Source organism: Cavia porcellus, unplaced genomic scaffold (genome assembly GCF_034190915.1).
Source record: "Cavia porcellus strain 051 isolate PalLab524CR breed Dunkin Hartley unplaced genomic scaffold, mCavPor4.1 scaffold_6, whole genome shotgun sequence".
Taxonomy (NCBI): Eukaryota; Metazoa; Chordata; class Mammalia; order Rodentia; family Caviidae; genus Cavia; species Cavia porcellus.
Genome location: NW_026947489.1, coordinates 101,568,541 through 101,585,918, shown reverse-complemented (window position 1 = coordinate 101,585,918; position 17,378 = coordinate 101,568,541). Strand labels below are relative to the sequence as shown.

Below are 17,378 nucleotides of genomic sequence, written 5' to 3'. Positions count from 1 at the left end.
ACTCTTCTCTACATATTTGTTTCTATCCTAGTGTTCTTTGAGTCTCTAGACATAGCCGAGGGTGCAAGAGATATTTTTTTGTAAATTTTATTTTAAAGGGGGTAAAATTAAATACAGCAAAATGAACAAAATAAGACATAAGAAAGCAATGTAAGAGATATACATTTCAAAGCTAGACGACCTGAGATCTTCACTATCATATTGTCTCTTGTTGTCTTCCAAATAGTTGTCCATGACTTCACATACAGAGAATTCATACAAAACAACCTAGTATAAAACTGATCTGAACAGAATGAGGAAGGCGTTTTAGGTCTTCAAAACCAGACAACAGGAAGTCACTAATGGCTGGCGTAGAGTGTCTCATTCTCTTCAAAATAGCTGTCCATACTTTCATGTATATTGAAGTTGAACAAAACAAAACAGGGAAGAGGAAAGTGATTCTTGGTTTCCCGGGCTCTAGGTCCCAGCATGGCTCAGGTCCCAGTAAACCCTGTGGCTCCGGCCCTGGGCCACCGGAGCCGGTGCAGGAGGTAGCATTCCACCTGGAGAAAAAAAAAAAGAGGAGTTATCGCTGGTTGCAGACCTACTCTGTTTGCCCATCAGCTTTATCATCCTGGTGTCCCTATGTATCAATTATGGAGATCTAAGCTTCAGGTCCCAGACAACACCTACTCTCCTGTCTTACACAATAGGGAATTGATTTCGTCTCCTATAAAGAGACATCTAGAACAGTATCCATGAGAACTCTCTTCCTTGTTTCTTCTGTGCCAACCTCATATATTAGCTTCTTTCTTCCTTCAGCAAACTCACCTCATGACTACAAAATGGCTGCAGCAAATCTATAAGTAACATATTAAAGCAAAGATGACTAGAAGGAGAAAGATGCCTTCTCTTTGTTGGGTCTCCCTTTAAAATGGAGGAAAACTGTTCATAAAAACTCTTGTCACCATTCACAGGCTGGTATTGCGCGACTGTAGGGGATGATCATAGGACAGTGAGCGAGCCACTTACTGCTATAGGAACTGAGATGACAGTTGGTTCCACCAATCAGAATCGCCCCTTGTAACATAGGCGGGAAGGGTATATCCTGAAATAACATAAGGGTTCTTTTAATAGAGGAAATATGAAAAAGGAAACCACCAGTCTCAGCTTAGCTTTTGTGTCAGGAGAATTATTTTATACCAAGGTCAGGGAGGCCCTATAAACTACGGTTCAGACGCAGGTCTCTCGCACGCACTCCAAAGCCTGTGTGTGTACTTTCTACTGCACAGCTAGACCCAGAGTCAGGATATAAAAGCCAGTGCTGGCTTCAGGAGCTGAGCAGTCCCCCTCCTGCCTGACCCACCTTCTTCCACCGGGCATTTGAGCTGTTTATTAAGTTATGACTAATGGCACCGCAAGACGCGGAGGGCTCCACATTCACCCACTTTTGGATTGTTGGAGGTTCGGGATAAACATCAGATTCAGGCTCTGTGCTGAGGAAATTCAGCCGCAGCTCTTTTGTCTTCCAGAGCACGGGGATTGGTGAGGGCTTCTGCGGGGCCACGCACTAGTTTAATAGAAATGAAGCCTTCAAACCAAGCAGACTGTTTTGGGAAAGTGGCTCTAATGGGGCCCCATGGGGCGGGGCCAGGCCTGAGCCGCGCTGTTTGCATATTCAGTTTTACCAACAGTTGGCCAGAAGTCAGCAGTTAATGGGATGGGAATGATGTTCCTGCACCAAGTCATTTCCTGAAAAAACATTTCCAATTGCAAACATATCTCAGCCTTTCTTCTTGGGTTTGTTATGTCTCTGTGAGTGAATTAAAGAGGCAGAGGGGAGGGTTTCTGTCTAATTTTTCATCTGAAAACATTTTTAACAATGATCTACACGTATAAGGAGATTCTGTTGAGGTCCACCTTTAAGAATCCTGGCTGTGAATATTGCTTTTCTAGCCACATTTAAGAGATGTTTAAATACCTTATTTTTTTTTTTTTAATATTTGCAAATTGGTTCTGGCAGCCCAACAATCTTGGGGCAGATGCAGCTTTTCTTCTCTTACAAAATGTAAGCTGGAAAGGCTGCCCCAGATACGTGCACATGCGGGGTTGGTTGGTCTAAAAAGTAAATGTGTTTTTCCCCCTGGGGACAAGCTGAAATCCTTTCCATCCTGTAAACCATTTTGGCAAATTCTGCCTCCACACATAACCTGTGCAGATGAAGAGTGGTCTTAAGATTCGGATTATTTATTCAGCAAATATTTCTTGGGTGCACACTATGTTCGAGGTATTATTTTCAGTAATAATAGCAAGTGATAATAACAGCAGCATAAATTTACATAGCTCTGACCAGGCATGGGCACTTTTCTGAATATATAGGTTAACCCCTTTTAATCTTCAATCTAGCAACTATAGGAGGTTGGTGATCTTTTTATCACTCATTTATGTAGGTGAGGAAACTAAGGTACAAGAGGCTGGCAAATTTGCCAAGGTCACGTGGCTAATAAGTGGCAGGCCCTGGATTTGAATGTAGGCCACCTAGCTTCTAACCACTGCACCATCTGGCTTCTTTGGGATCTAATAATGAATAGAACAATCCCTCCCAGCACTTGGGAGGCTGAGGCAGGAGGATTAGCACAAGTTCAAGGCCAGTTTGCACTACAGAGTAAAACCCTGCCTCAAAAGACAAAAAGGAAAGAAAAAAGTACCATTCCTCACCCAGCTTACTGTTGGGGCGGGGAGGAGGGGGTGGTGGAGGTGGAAATACAGACAATATATTGCAATAATAATTACTTCAAATTGTGATGAGTCCTGCCAAGAAAAAACAACATGAAAAAGAGACCAAAGGCTAATTAGAGGTTCTTATAGGTCACAGTAGAGTTAGGGTTTATTCTGAAGATGATGAATATCTACAGAAAAGTTGAAAGCAGGAGGATGTGTGATTCTGTTTACATCTTATTTGCACAACCAAGTAGGTGGAGAAATGCAAGCTAAAGTAAAAGACCCCAGAGACACTGATGCTAGTGGTCCAAGTGAAACATAATGATGATTTGAACCACGATGTGGTGGAGGTAAAGAACCTAGAAAGCTTGCCAATATGTTACATGCAAAAGGTCAGGAAAAAGGAGAACTTGATGATGCTTTGAATTTTTGACTTGAGCCATTGTACAAGCAGTGGTCCCATGTAGGAGGAGAGGAGTGTGAAAGAACGAGTTTGTTCTTATGTCCTATGATGGTATCAGGGTATCGAAAATTGCAAGTTCTGTTCTGAGACCTCTGCTAACAGACTTACCAGAGTGCACTGAGTGAGTGGTTAAGTTTGTAAGCCTGAATCTTGGAGTCAGATCTGGCCTGCAATTTTACATGTGCACGTCCTCAGCATTTAGATAAATGGGTTTCCACATCATCCAGTTGAACTTCCTGTGACATGGCAAAGGAGGGACAGTAGGCAGCAACCACCCAGGCCACTGGGCACCTAAATTGAGGAACTAAATGACTGTTTCACTGAAACAAATAGCACGAATGTGAGTGGCTACTGAACAAGACAGCACAGACCTGCAGGGAGAACGTGGCTAGAAGAGAGAAAATCCTGAGCAGCCCCAGGCTTCTTCCTCAGCTAGGAGCTCAGCCTTGCATTCATATTTGGGCACAACTTCATTTCCACTGCCCATTGCATGCACACTTGTGTGTTACTGGGCATGGTTGTATATACCTGTAATCCCAGCAGCTCAGGAGGCTGAGGCAGGGGGCTCACTATAGAGAGCCTTTCCCAGTCCTTGTCTCAGTAAGTTAAATCTATATTTGTAATCTCATGGAAAAGTTATTGGAATTCCATTAAATTCATTCCAATCTACCACATCTAGTGCAGCCCACAGAGAGAATAAAGACACCAAGACATATTTATAGTTATGGGGAGTCAAGGAGGCCCTAAGTCCAGTCAAGATGGTGGTTCACGGAAACAAAGGCCTTGACCCAGCACTGAGTCCAGGTTTTATTCATTCATGAAGAAGGGTGTGGCTCAAGGATGAGTGATTGTGAAAATGCTGTGTTGGGGCTGGGGATTTAGCTCAGCGGCATAAGCACCTGCCTTGCAAGCAGGCAGTCGTGAGTTCGATCCCTGGTACCAATTAAAACCAAAAAAAAAAAAGAAAGAAAAAGAAAATGCTGTGAATACTGTGAGCTGGGGAGGAGGCCTGAAAACACTTCTGCACTATGCAGAGAGAAGGAGATACAGAAAGAGTAATCTGCATAATACAGTTGAGGTAGTGCCAGCTAATGTTTTGGTGTTGGTGCTTCAGCTCTGATGTGTAAACTTCTCTGCATTGGGAAGTCATAGCCTCTTATCTCAAGGCTGGACCCCAGTTGACAGCATGAGCAGTGGCTCTGCCTTCCTAACCTGCAATCCATGTTTTCATGTTTTCGGGGAGTCATGGGGTGGGTAAACAGAGCCTGTCACCTAGCTTCAAAGATTATGCATCAGCACCTCAACTATTTACATTGCTTTATCCCTTTCTTTGAAGGGATAAAGAAATGGCCTGGCCAGCTCTGTACATACCAGAATATGGAGCTAGGGCTAGGTTTAGCCAAAATGGAGAGAACTGTTCTTTATTCAAGGAGAGTCATCCAGGTGGTCCTCCACAGATCACAAGTTCAAGTCCAGTCTGGGCAACTTAACCCTGTTTCCAAAAGAAAAAAAGCGGGGGAGGAGTTGTATCCTTATGAGAAATAGCCTGGAAAAGAAAGCAATCTGCTAGACTTAGAAGAAATTATAGGCGTACAAGGAAGTAGTTGTACTTAGCTAGAAAACACATGCAATCTCTTCTTTCCAAAATCATTGAAGCTTTGGAGTTGTCACTCATTATCTTTCTATTGTATTTAGTGAACAACAATTCTACAGAATGCTGGATGCCTGTGAATCTGGAGACCCAAGAGTCCCTGGGTGATGCCCCACGTGCTTGTCAGGGACCCGCTGAGGGAGTGGACACCAGTACCTGCTTTCCACACTCCGTTAGGCTAGCTCATTCCCTGTCCAACGGCAACTATCACAGAGTCTGCTGATTTGAAAGAACTCTTTGTAACTGGCTGCCTTGTGCTTAAGAGTTCTTGCAAACCTATGCTGGCAATCAGGGAGGCCAGAGTCAATAAAAAGAAAAAAATCAAATGGAAAGATGGTCCATCGCTTTTATTAAGGTTGGTGGCAGCTGCCATATTAGCTCCTTAACCTCTCGGTGATCAATTCCTACAATACAAATGCTCTTTCTGTGCGTAATTGGTGAAAAGGAAGGGGCTGTGAGTTGGCTCTCAGGCGGGGTAATCCGAGGTCAGAGCTCAGCTGGTGCCCATCACGGCAGAGTGGGTGGAGGTGATTTTTAGCAGGGCTCCTTGCAGGGGGCGGAGGATGCTCCTGGAAGAACAGGTTGCCCAGTCTTGAGTGGTCATTGACCGTTTTCAGTGTTTCTTAGGAAAATGGATTGGTAAATTTCTAGGATTTGAAAAGTGGATGCTGGTCATCCAGTGAGAATTCTTCATTTTCAGCGGAGGAAACAGACATGGAGAGGTTAGATGGCCTTGCCTTGGTCCCACAACCAGGGGAGCTCACAGACCCAGACTGGAGCCCAGGGAAGGACCAGGACAGAGATGTCCTGATGTGGTCTTTGCATGGTGGCCAGAAGGGCGCCAGAGAAGCCAGAGCAGAACAGCAGTTAGAGGCGAGGTGACTGAGGGTGGCGAGTCTCACATTAAACCAAACCTGGAAGGAGGTATGGGCAGAAGGCAGAGGCCTCAGAGACAAAGCAGTGTCCACCTGACTTCCGCTCATCCTGAAATCTTTCCTGAAGGGAGGTAGATTTCTGTACCGGTGAGGCCTCCCTATCTCTCTCTCTTTTCTTTTTTTCCTATACTGGGGATTATTGTACTCATGGCCTGGGCACAGAATCTCTTCCCCAATGCATGTTTGTTTGTTTGTTTTTAAAAGAGGGCCTTACTAAGTCACTAAATTGCCCAGGCTGGGCTCAAACTTGAGACCTTTCTGCCACAGCCTCCCAGAGTGCCAGAAGGCCCAGTGAGACCTCATTTCTTCGGAATGGCAGGCAGAAGAGGCGAGATTAAAAGAATAATTAGATCCTTTTAGCACAGAGAAGCCAAGAATCGATTGCTGGCTGAGTAATAGCTATAATCTGACCTTGATGGGGCTTTTCCTCAATATGAGTATTAAACATGTGTGCTAGCCAGATCCAAGACCCCTGTGGTCAGCTGGCTGAATATGACCAGTTCTCCTTTGTCTTTCAGTCTCAGAACTTCAGGAGGAGGGCATGAATGCCATCAACCTGCCACTCAGCCCCATCCCCTTCGAGCTGGACCCGGAGGACACCATGCTGGGTAACTGCCTCCAGCCCCTTTGCATGAGCTTAACACTTCCCTGCACACCCATGCCACTCAACGCTTTTTCTTTTTAAAGAGGAGAATGAAGTGCGGACGATGGTGGATCCAAACTCACGCAGTGACCCCAAACTCCAAGAACTGATGAAGGTAAGAAGCTGGGAGAGGCTTCCTAGTCACCCCACTCAGCTGGTGGCCAGTCACAGCAGTGCCACCCTCCGGCATCTCGTGGTCATCTGACCTGACCAGTGCCCCTTGGATAGTGTTCATCATAAGCACCAGAGAAGTCGAGACCAAAGAGCTCACACTGGCCAGGACCTGTGCATTCACACATCCCTTACTGCTTTCCTCAAGGACCCCCAAAAGTACCCTGTGAGGTAGTGTCACCCCCGTTTTCTAGATGAGGAAATTCAGCCTCAGGCTCTCAGAGAAGGTAGATAAATATCCCTTCTGTCTGTTTCCTATCTACATCTGTGCCTTACTCTAGAATCCAAGGAGGCAACAGAAAGAAAGTGGTCAGGGCTGAGGCCATGCAGACCTATATGCGGGACCCTCATCTGAGTCTGGGGGTGGGCTGGCTTCTGCATATTGGACATCTGGCCCTTTCCTGATGTCACTAGTGCTACACCCACTGATGACTGCTGTGGTCCACTAGGACTCTGAGCCTGTCACTGTACCTATTCAGGGTGCTAGGCTACGGTTAACAGGGGCCCTGGACGGGGGCTAACCCTGGGCTGTCCTGTGCTGGAAGGGCTGTGCTGCTTCCTGCCTAGGAGACATTCAGTGGAGAGACCTGGTCAGCGAGGGTTCTGACTGGCTCAGCCTCAGCACTGGTCTCCCCACCCAGACCTACACCTGGGCTCAGTTTCACAGAGAAGCGTTTGGAGACACACAGGGTTGCAGTTAGGCCACACCCTCGGGCATTGACCAAGGTCCTATTGTCGCCCTGCCGGTCACTATGATTGCCTCACTGTCAGGGAGAGCTTTTATTTTTTTCTATGTCTAGACTGCTTTGTCCATCTTTAAATACTATCTTTGGGATCCACTCGTAGTCATTTTTAAGAATCTCCTCCAGTGAGATGAGTGCCCCTCAACTGCCCCTTAGTACTATGAACTCCCCAACCCCGACATGGGTACTTTTTTTGTGTGTGTGTCTTTTTCATTTTTATCGGTACCGGGAATCGAACTCAGGACTGCCTGCTTGCAAGGCAGGTGCTTATGCCGCTGAGATGGGTACTTTTGATGTTGTAATTCTTTAGTGAAGTGTTCCGCTCTCCCAATGCCAATCTTCTTGAAGCCAGGCTGTGTTAGTACACAGCAGGTACTTAGTAATCACCATCCTGAAGGAGGAGGAGGAGGAACTGTTCCGAGCCAGGGTGGTCCTAGGGATCGCCCAGCTGTGTAGTGACCAAAACTCATCCTTTTATGCATAAAACTGGTGCATTTTTGCTAGGATTTAGATCTGAGGTGTCCCCCCCCCAAAAAAAAAACCTCATGTGCTCAGAGGCGAGACCTTTGGAAGGTAAGTGAATCGGGCAGCTTCTCCTCCCCCAAACCCCTCTGCCATGCCGTCCTGCCTTGAAGCTGGCCAGCTATGGACTGAAGCATGAGCCAAAATAAACCTCCCTCCTTTAAGCTGTGGGTGTTGATATTGTGGCTCAGTGATTAGGAAAGTGACTAAGGTGATTTGATTATATGTAACTACTATCTTAGTGAATTTAAAAGCAAAGTAGTATACAAGTCGTAAAGGGACTTGGTGATATCTGCCTTCCCCATGGGGTTGTGTGTGTTAATGAAATGGAGCATCACAGGCAGTGTCTCCACTCGGTGCCTGGCACCTGCAGGCCTCAGCCAGTGACCGCTGCAGAGGGCCAGGAGACCAGGGACCTGCTACTGTCTCTAGTGTGAGTTTTGTTATCTTGGGCAAGCCTGTTCCCTTCCATGATGACCAGCCCTCCTGGGCATGGGGGTTAAAATAGGTACCTTGTCACCTGCCCTCAGGGGAGGGTGCCTCATATATAAGTCAGACTGTTTTTATTCAACTCTTATGTGGTAATTCTTTTCTACCACCTAATGTGGGAGACACTTTCATCCTGTGTTGGAGATAGGGAAATAGAGGCTCAGGAAGATAACTAAGCAGCGTTAGGTCCATCGATCATGAGGCTACACACACAAGTTCATAGATGACACAGTGCTGATCTATAGATGACAGATAGATGCACACGCCATAGGTCACAGAGGAGTGGACACACATTCGTAGATGCCAGAGGAACACAATGAAGTGGTACCCAAGGCAGTGCATATGTACAGTTGGGTTTCCATTTGTGCAACTCCAGAGTCCACTGCTCTGAAAGTGTTGTTTGTTGTCAGAGAAAAAGCAATGGGGCCAGAAAAGATCAGCAGAGACACTGTTGCTGCCAGCCCCCAAGGGCTGACACCCAAAAACACGCAGGGCCTCTAGACTTGTGCTGCCTCTGCCTGGGGCATTGGGTCTTGTGGGTCACTTTGCTGTCTTTAAAGTTCATTTAGGTTTTGATTGTTCTGGATACGAAAGCTAGGCTATATGAAAATACCCTGTAATTCTCTTGTCTTCCTCTTCCTCTGTAGGTATTAATTGACTGGATTAATGATGTGCTGGTTGGAGAAAGAATCATTGTGAAAGACCTGGCTGAAGATTTATACGATGGACAAGTCCTGCAGAAGCTCTTCGGTAGGAGGGTGTCCATGGCATGGATGGTCACTGGGTCCCAGCGAGGCGGTACTGCGCTCACCTGGAGGAGTTTGGATGTGACAGCCACAGAGCAGTGAGGGCTTTGAGATCTGTTTTACATAGAGGCGATGCAGAGCGAGTCTGATGACCACACGTTTATGCGCCTCCCTTTTGAATCCAGTAGGGTTACCTCCAGAAGAGACAGTCAAGTACTTTTCTAGTTCACCATCCCTATACACGTATCTGAGGGATATCCCTGTATACGTGTGCAGGTGCTATGTGTGCAGCTTTATGCATACACACAGACACACCACACACACACACAAATTGAGCATCTCTAATGTCAAAATCCAAAGTGCTCCAAACGCTGACACCACAAGTGGAAAATTCCACACACCTGATCCTATGTGATGAGTCGCTTTCAAAACATACAGACACCAAAAGTATTTTTAAGAATTCCTTTTCAAGACTGTGTGAATACCACAGATATTTATGAACCATAAGTGAATTCTGTGTTTATCCTTGAGTCCCATCCTTAAGGTATCTCATGTATGTGTGTATGTGAAGATGCAGATTTTCCCAAATCTGAAAAATATCTGAAATTTGAAACTCTTCTGGTCCCACACACTTTGGATAAGGGATACTTGACTTGTGCAAGTGTAACTCTGTGCACACACAAGTACAGTACCTGCCTTACTGTCAGACCCCCCGTGTTGTTTATAGCTATTTATGGATATACAACTTCTCAAGGTCACGAACCCCCTCTTATTTATATATCCAGGCATCTCCAGCACTAAATCAATGTGTATTAAATGAGCAAATGGCTAGCATCACTTCTGTGCGGCCCCCAGCCAGGGATCACCTATGATCACGTTAAGGTTATTTCAGACTTGAGCTTTTATGTCAAAAAGGTGATTGGCTGTAGAGGGTGCACTTCTTCTGTGAACTTAAACTTGGAGCTATAAGGGTATAAGGATGGACATACACATTCAAAACCTATTGGTGGGATATCCAGAGAGAAAAAATATATACTTTGCAGTAAAAAGCGTGTATCAGGAGCTCCTGGGGGGAGACCAGCCTGGAGACAAAGTCTGAGTGGTCTCTGTGACCTCGAGTTCCCCTCCAGCTATGTTAGTGTCTTCTTTCTTCCATAGCCAAGCTTATCAAAAGAGCATTTAGCATTCGGTGTATCTGCGCCATCTTTCCACTGACTCTTCCTGCTAAGAACATTAGTGCCAGTTGAGACTTCCTCTTGGGCTGCACTGTCCCCTTCCCCAGCCAGGTAGTTTCTGGGCCTCAGCCAGCCCTAGCTTTCCTCCACGTCTGATCCTGCTTTTCCATCTTGTCCTCTTTCCATCATCGCTGGGTTTTTCCAGTTGCCATCTCAGCTCTCTTTCTTTCATACCTGCTTCCTGGCTGGGGCCGTCCACCCATTGGTTTCAGCCATCACCCCTACGTTAGTCACTCTCAGATCTCTACTCAGCAAAGATATTCTCTCAGAAAGTGCAAGGTTGTGGTTGAACGGCCTCGCAGACATCCCCACTGGGATGCCTCACAGCCCCCCACCAAGCTGCTCATCTTTCTCCTCACGCCACATCCATTCTGTTTGCCATTTCACTCGCCCATGTTCCACCACAAAGTCACTTGCTCAAATGAGAAACTTGGGTGTCTTCCTGAATTGCTCCCTCTCCCTCATTCCTCCTCTTGTTAGTCACAAGTTCTGAGCTCTATAAAGTGTAGCAGATCCATCGAATTTGCCAATCAGTACACAAAACCCTTCAAAAAGTATCTGAAACCTAACATGCTAGGCTTGTTGACACCATTTTTCTGCCGTCCTGCAAGTTCAGAACTTCTCATTTGTCTTAGCTTCTTTGGCCCCAAAATCCTTTTCTCTGTGTTATTCTGCTTCCTGCCTTGGTAACATTCTGAAGAGCTTCCCGACTGTGATACCAGTATCATGACTACAGGATTAGCCTTAGGACAATGCCTGTCTGCATCACAGACTTCATTTGGATTTTACCAGCCCTTCATGTGATGTCTTCTTTATTTGGTTCTAAATCTAATCCAGGATCTCACACATTCATCATTGAATCTTCTTTGTTCCCTTCAATTCACAACAGTTCCTTAATCTTTCCTTCTGTTTCATGAGTGGGGTACTTCTGAAGAGTCCTGGTCAGTTATTTTTAGAACAGCCCTCAATCTGTTTGTCTGAGATGTTCTCATGACTAGATTAAGGTTATATACTTTGGGGAAGAATTCCACAGAAGTGAAATGTCCTTCTCTGTGTATCGGATCTGGAACTGGCTGCCCATACAGGAAATAGGAACCTCCAAACTGTATTCCTGCTGTGTCAGAGAGGGACAGCCTTGGGCTGGTGGTGGGAACTGCCATTGTGCAGGGAGCTGGCTGCAGTGAATGCAGGGGCCAGCACTGGGAAGAGGCGTTGACACCATCCAGAGGGACCAGAAGGTACAGCCTCTGCTGTAACGACTGCCTGTCCTGACACACTGTTCATGGTTGTTGCCATGGAGGCACCAGATGTTGGCCTGCCTCTTTATGATACTCATCCCATCATGTCACAGAAACAATTCTAGCCCTTTCTGTATCTCAGCATGAGAACCCCCACAAGCCCAAAGTAAGGAGAAAGCGCCTCCTTTCCCATGCCAAAGATTCACCTCCATACTTGTCTCTGGATTACCAACTTGTGAAGCAATTGCTAGAGGAAAGAGTCTTGGTGTCTCTCGAGGCTACTGTTACCCCATGGTGCCTACAAAAAAGTCACAGCATCTTCCAAAGTTGGGACACATTTCCTAGCATCTCAGTTATGCAGTCCTGTCCATGGTGACCTGTTATAATTGCATCCCTAAGACCTAGACAATAAATGTGATGGAGTAGATAGGAGATAGCAGTTTTTGGAAAATATCTACAAAGCATAATTAATCAGCTTTTTTGAACATGAGCCACTGCAGAGTCCTTATCGAGGTGTCCTGACTTGGAATGGCTGTGAATTTGTTTTTGTTTTTGTTTTTGTTTTTTTTTGTACTGGGGCTCAAACTCATGACTGCACACTTGCAAGACAGACGCTTATGCCATTGAGCTAAATCCTCAGCTGGCTGTGAATTTCTTTATGGTGGTTTTTTTTTTTTTTTTGACTGAAACTTATCTTTGAATGTGTGCATGTACTGGCAACAGACAAGGTCTGTTTTGAGGAATGAGGGTGCTGAAGTTATAGTGTGCTTCCTTCTGAGTTTCACAGTAACATCTGACTGAAATAGGACATCCCCAGGCATGAGATCAAGGAAGATCCATTAGTCATAAACTTTCTATAGAAGGGGTTTTGGTTTTATAGTTGCATGTGTGTGATTCTCCTCCTCCCTGATGTACCCTAAAGAGTGAATTTTATACTGATGTTAACCTCACCAAGTAAGATTCACTAAGCAAAAACCATTTGGTTGGCCGTATGCTAACTGCTGAGTTTAGGGATATAAAAGTCAGTATGACATAGCGCTGACTTCGGGTTCCCCACAGCACGGGGCTATGGGACATTGAGCGGGTGTTTAGAAAAGGCTTCATGAAAGGGGTGCATTTTGAATGGAGCCCTACAGAAGGAGCAGAATTTGAGTCAGATGAGGAAGCGGAAGCACATTCTAGCCAGCACACAAAAGAATTGCTAGGAAGGCCGTGTTGAGTTTGCTGGGAGATGGGGGTAGAATACTAAAGAGACACAGAGCAAGTAGGTGGATGCCCACCAGCACTGGTTGAGTACGACGTGTAACCAACAAAGAAGCTGAGACCTTGTCTTGAGATCTGGGTTTCTAAAATCATCTCAAATATCAGGAACCAGAGCATCATTAAAAATGGCTAATTTTAGGATTGGGGCCAAAATATATATAAAAAAAATGAGCCATCCCATAGTGCCAAAAAGAAGTGCTTTTTAAAAAAAAGAAGAAACCAAAAGCAAAAAAACACAGATATAGATGGGTCTACATGGTGAAAATATCTAAGACCAACCCAAAAGAGTTACCAATGGCAAGCACTAGAATCAACAGGAGGGGAGGGGGAGTAGCAGTGATATCAGATTGTAATCCAAAGTCTAAAATAAATACATACAGGATGCACTGGAGTCATTGGCGGGAAAACAGATGCACTCTGAGACCAAGATATTAAGTTAAATAAATCAGATCCACAACTTAAATAATGCATGGTTTCTTTTGTATGAGAAACCCAAGATATAAATAAAAAGCAAAGTGAGATAAATAATAGAAAGAGGGAGATTGATCTTTCTCAAATGGGAAGGGGGTGAAATAGGAACTAAGTTGGGTTATGTACGCGTACCAACTCCCCACAAGGAAGGCGAACACTGTGCCCTGCAAGCATGGACTCATAAAACATAAAAACTATAAAAATAGTAAATACCCTTAAGTCCCTTCTGATATAAATAATGGTAAATGAATAAATGGGAGCAAAAAAACAACCTCCTCATAAAAGTTTTCTAAATAGTTCCTGTAGAAATTGTAGCCCCATTAAGGAGAGGGAGACTAACTCTCCACTGGACAGAGCTGCGTTTAGTGACTGAGTTCCAGGGAGCAGGGTCGGGGAGGCTGTGAAGTGAGGGTACCCCACCTCGCTGGTCCTCCTCCCCCGGACTCATTTCCCCATCTATCTCTGAGAAAAACACAGGGAAAAGCCAGCATGCCTCAAAACTGGTATGGTCATGAAAACGAGGGAAAGACCAAACAGCTATCCGAGAAGGCTTAGTAGACAAGAATACGCATGGCACCCTAGACATTTTCCAGCAACAGGAAAAGGGACACCCAGGGAAAACTAGTGAGAGCTGAACGAAGCAGGCAGCGATGACATTTTCAGCTGGGGCAAATGTGCTGTGGAGGTGGAAGCCGTTAGCAGTCAGAGAACCGGTGTTGGAAATGCCAGACCCATCTGTACTATCTTTGCAATGTTTCTATAAATCTAAGAACTGTTCCAGAATGGAAGTTTATGTCAAATAAAAGGAATGTGGCCCATCTTATAGAGGACCTGGAGCTAAGAGTTCGTAACTGCCGATGGCTCATGAGCAAAGCAATGTGGCCAGGAAGATAAGCTAGGATAGTGGAAGGGCTGTGTAGAGGTACTGGAGGAAACTCCTGCAGGGAAGAATGGTGCTGAACTACAGGAGCAGCAAGTGGATAAAGCCATCTTTAACAGGGCCTAGTGATACAGGGCCAAGCAGCTAGAGGCAACTACGTCGTCTATAAGTGGGGTGTGCCGAGTGGGGTGACTCTGTGAGAAGGAAAAGCAACCTCTTGAAGTTTGGCCACATTACCTTTGAGAGGTGCTTCCCAGGCATAAAAATACTTGGCCTGAAATAACAGCTGTGCTAAAATTGAGACAGGAATAAACACAAAGGAGCTCTGAGTTCAGTCTTGGTTTCATCACTAGCATATTTCTCTGTGGCTCATATCACTTCTGTAAAATCTATAGAGCTGAGTGCTCATATTAATAACCACAGCTTCACGAGGCTGTTACAATTTAAATTCTAAAAATTTATTTCCTCTATGGCACTGGCTACATTCCAAGTTCCAGTACAGGTGGCTAGTGGCTGCCATATCGCATGGTGAACACATGAATGTTTCCATCAAAAGCCAAAAGTTCTGTGGGGCTGTAACACATGACAGTCTTCCTGCTATAATAATTATTGATTCTAGGATTGTTGGAGATGACATGTACTATTGTTGTTAAACTGAGAGAAGCATTTTCTTATCTCTGAAAAACTCAAGATCCAGATGAAATCTTACTATCATTCCTTTATCAATAAATAGAAAAAAAGCTCTCTAAAATGTCTTACTAAGTTAAAAAAAGCATGGTGAGAACCATATATATTCTTGTGTGTGTGCATGCCTGTGTATGTGTGTGTAAGAGACACATCTAATGCTTGTATATTTATGAAATAGCTCTTATAATCATCCACATGGGAAGGGGCTTCGATAAGAGGGAAAAATGTTACTATAGCTTGATTTTTTTCCATGTTAGATATTATTAGACATAAGTGGTTGAGTATATTCATTTTGAGAGCAAAACTGAATCCATCAGTAGATGTCAAATAATATTTGATACTCTTCTAACAGCCTTCTCAAATAAAACAGGAAGAAAAGGATTTTACTAAATATGATAAAGATCATTAAAATCTAATAGTGAATGTATTAAATAGATGAATAGCAAAGACATGATATTAGGAACAAAGCAGAAATAATGTCCATTATACTATTGTGTTTTAGAGGTTCTAGGTAATATAATAAGCTATAAGAATACATTTATATCTTCAGAATTGTGAATGCTTAGTTTCTTAGATAAATCTTTTTGGTACAGTACATTTTAAAAATTTGGATAAGCTTTTAAAAGCATGATTTTGTATGGCATGGATAAACTACTGTGAAAGAGAAGGAAATTCTTTTGATTCCACAAACAGCAAAGGAGTGTATATCCAGTGGGATAAGAGCTAATTCCTAGTGGTTTTCAACCTGATGTTTAATGGGGTGCACCTGCAGGGTCAGGAAACATAGCCTGAGTACAGTCTGAGCAGGAAAGCGACTGGATCAGAAACCCATGAACAAAGCTAGAGTCTTAGAAGAGCAAATATTTCAGTAGGTAAGCTAGGAAACCTCGTTGCACAAACGAGACAATAGAAGTAATTATCTATTTCAGCTTTGTATGTAAATGGAAGAAGGAAAAGCCCTTACCTGTTCATTCGTTATTAAAAGTCTGTACTAACAGAGATTTATAGCTAGTATTTACCCTAAGATAAAAATTTGGTTAAAATTTGTTCCCGGTTACTAGTGCCGTAAGGCGGAAAGAAACATTTCCTTCCTTTAAAGAATAATAAACTGTAAAGCTAGGCCACAGAGAACTTTCAAAGATAAAATTCTAAGGAAAATGTGCACACAATCAGAAATCACCCAAGACATGAGCAACAGGACCCCATGAGTATTGTCAACAGGAACAATGAATAGGTTTAGCTCAAAAATATTGTAAATATTATGAACTTCTCAGTAATGGAATATAAAATAAGCATATTTAATTTGTCAAAATATTTATTGAAAGAAGATACGAGAAAAAACTGTCAAAACTGGACAGGTAGATGTGAAAAAGAACAAAACAGAATTTCTGGAAGTGAAAAATGTGTAATAATGAAATTAGAAACAATAGAATAGATACAGCTGAAGAAAGAATTAATAATCTGGAAGAAATCACCCAGAATATAAAAAGACTGTATGGTAAAGAATGAGGAAGAGAATTTAAGAACATAGAAGGTATTCTAAAAAGATCTAACATATGACTAATTGAAGTTCTAGAAGGAAAAAAAGAGAATGGAGTACCTTAATTAAAGACACAATGAAAGAATTCTCTAATATTAACAAAATATATGAATTCTCAAATTCAGGATGCTCAGGGAATCCCACATAGGATAGTGAAAAGTCTATACCTACACACTTCACATGAAACCTAAGAATGGGAATGATTTAAAGTAAGTAGAAAAGCTAGCTTTCAGTGTATAATTCCTTTATAAATACTCTTTCAGAAGCAATATATAAATGACAAAAGATATTAAAGTATTTCAAAGTGCCTAACAGTTTCAACATAATGTTTGTAGCCAGCAAAACACTACACAGTAAGGAGAAAATAAAGTCATTGTCATCAAAGAAAAACATAGAGGATTTACTCATGAGGGATATTTCTAGAGTGTCCAATAGGAAGGAGAAAAGTGGACCCAAAAGAAAGATGCATAATGTAATAAAAATAGAAAACATCACAGGTAGGTAGATAAAACATCACAATAATGTCTAATATGTTAATTTTTAAAAATAAAGATAGCTAGGCACATGCCTGTAATCCCAGCACTCTGGGAACTGAGGCGCAGGGGTACACACAAGCATGAAGCCAGCCTGGGCTAGATGGTGAGTTCAAGGCCAGCCTGAAGTACATACAGACCTTATCTCAAAAAAAAAAAAGAAAATAGAAACAGATTCTCATATAACCATCACATGCAAGTGAAGAAGTATATGATTATAGTCAAAATGAACTGAGGTCACAATAGTGTTTAGCATGTGAGTAAAGATAGTAATTAAGGCTTTCAGTTAAATATGCATGATAAATTTTCTATGGCAGAAAAATGATAGAATGTGTAACTTCTCTATTAAGTCAAATGAGAAAGAGTAAAAACCTTCCTCCATATAAGGCAAGAAAAAAAGGTAGACAAACATGGAAAGGGAGAAAGGGTTGGAAAAGTAGAATGAATAAAATATTAGAATAAGCCCTT

At 43.4% G+C, this 17,378-nt stretch overlaps 1 protein-coding gene and 1 long non-coding RNA gene across 3 annotated transcripts in view; one reads left to right on the top strand and one right to left on the bottom strand.

The window, feature by feature from the left end:
* Positions 1-17,378, top strand: part of Parva (parvin alpha) — a 136,743-nt gene that overhangs the window by 84,311 nt on the left and 35,054 nt on the right. For both annotated transcript variants that reach the window (XM_063251900.1, XM_063251899.1), the window contains exons 2-4: positions 6,268-6,357; positions 6,437-6,507; positions 8,965-9,067. In XM_063251900.1, the coding sequence (XP_063107970.1) occupies positions 6,268-6,357; positions 6,437-6,507; positions 8,965-9,067 (264 nt within the window). The remainder of the gene's footprint in view (positions 1-6,267; positions 6,358-6,436; positions 6,508-8,964; positions 9,068-17,378) is intronic.
* On the bottom strand, positions 72-4,805 carry LOC106026716 (uncharacterized). Its single transcript, XR_001200292.2, has 3 exons — positions 4,535-4,805; positions 1,012-1,087; positions 72-542 (listed from the first exon to the last, which is right to left on the bottom strand). It is a non-coding gene; the product is annotated as an uncharacterized LOC106026716 (long non-coding RNA).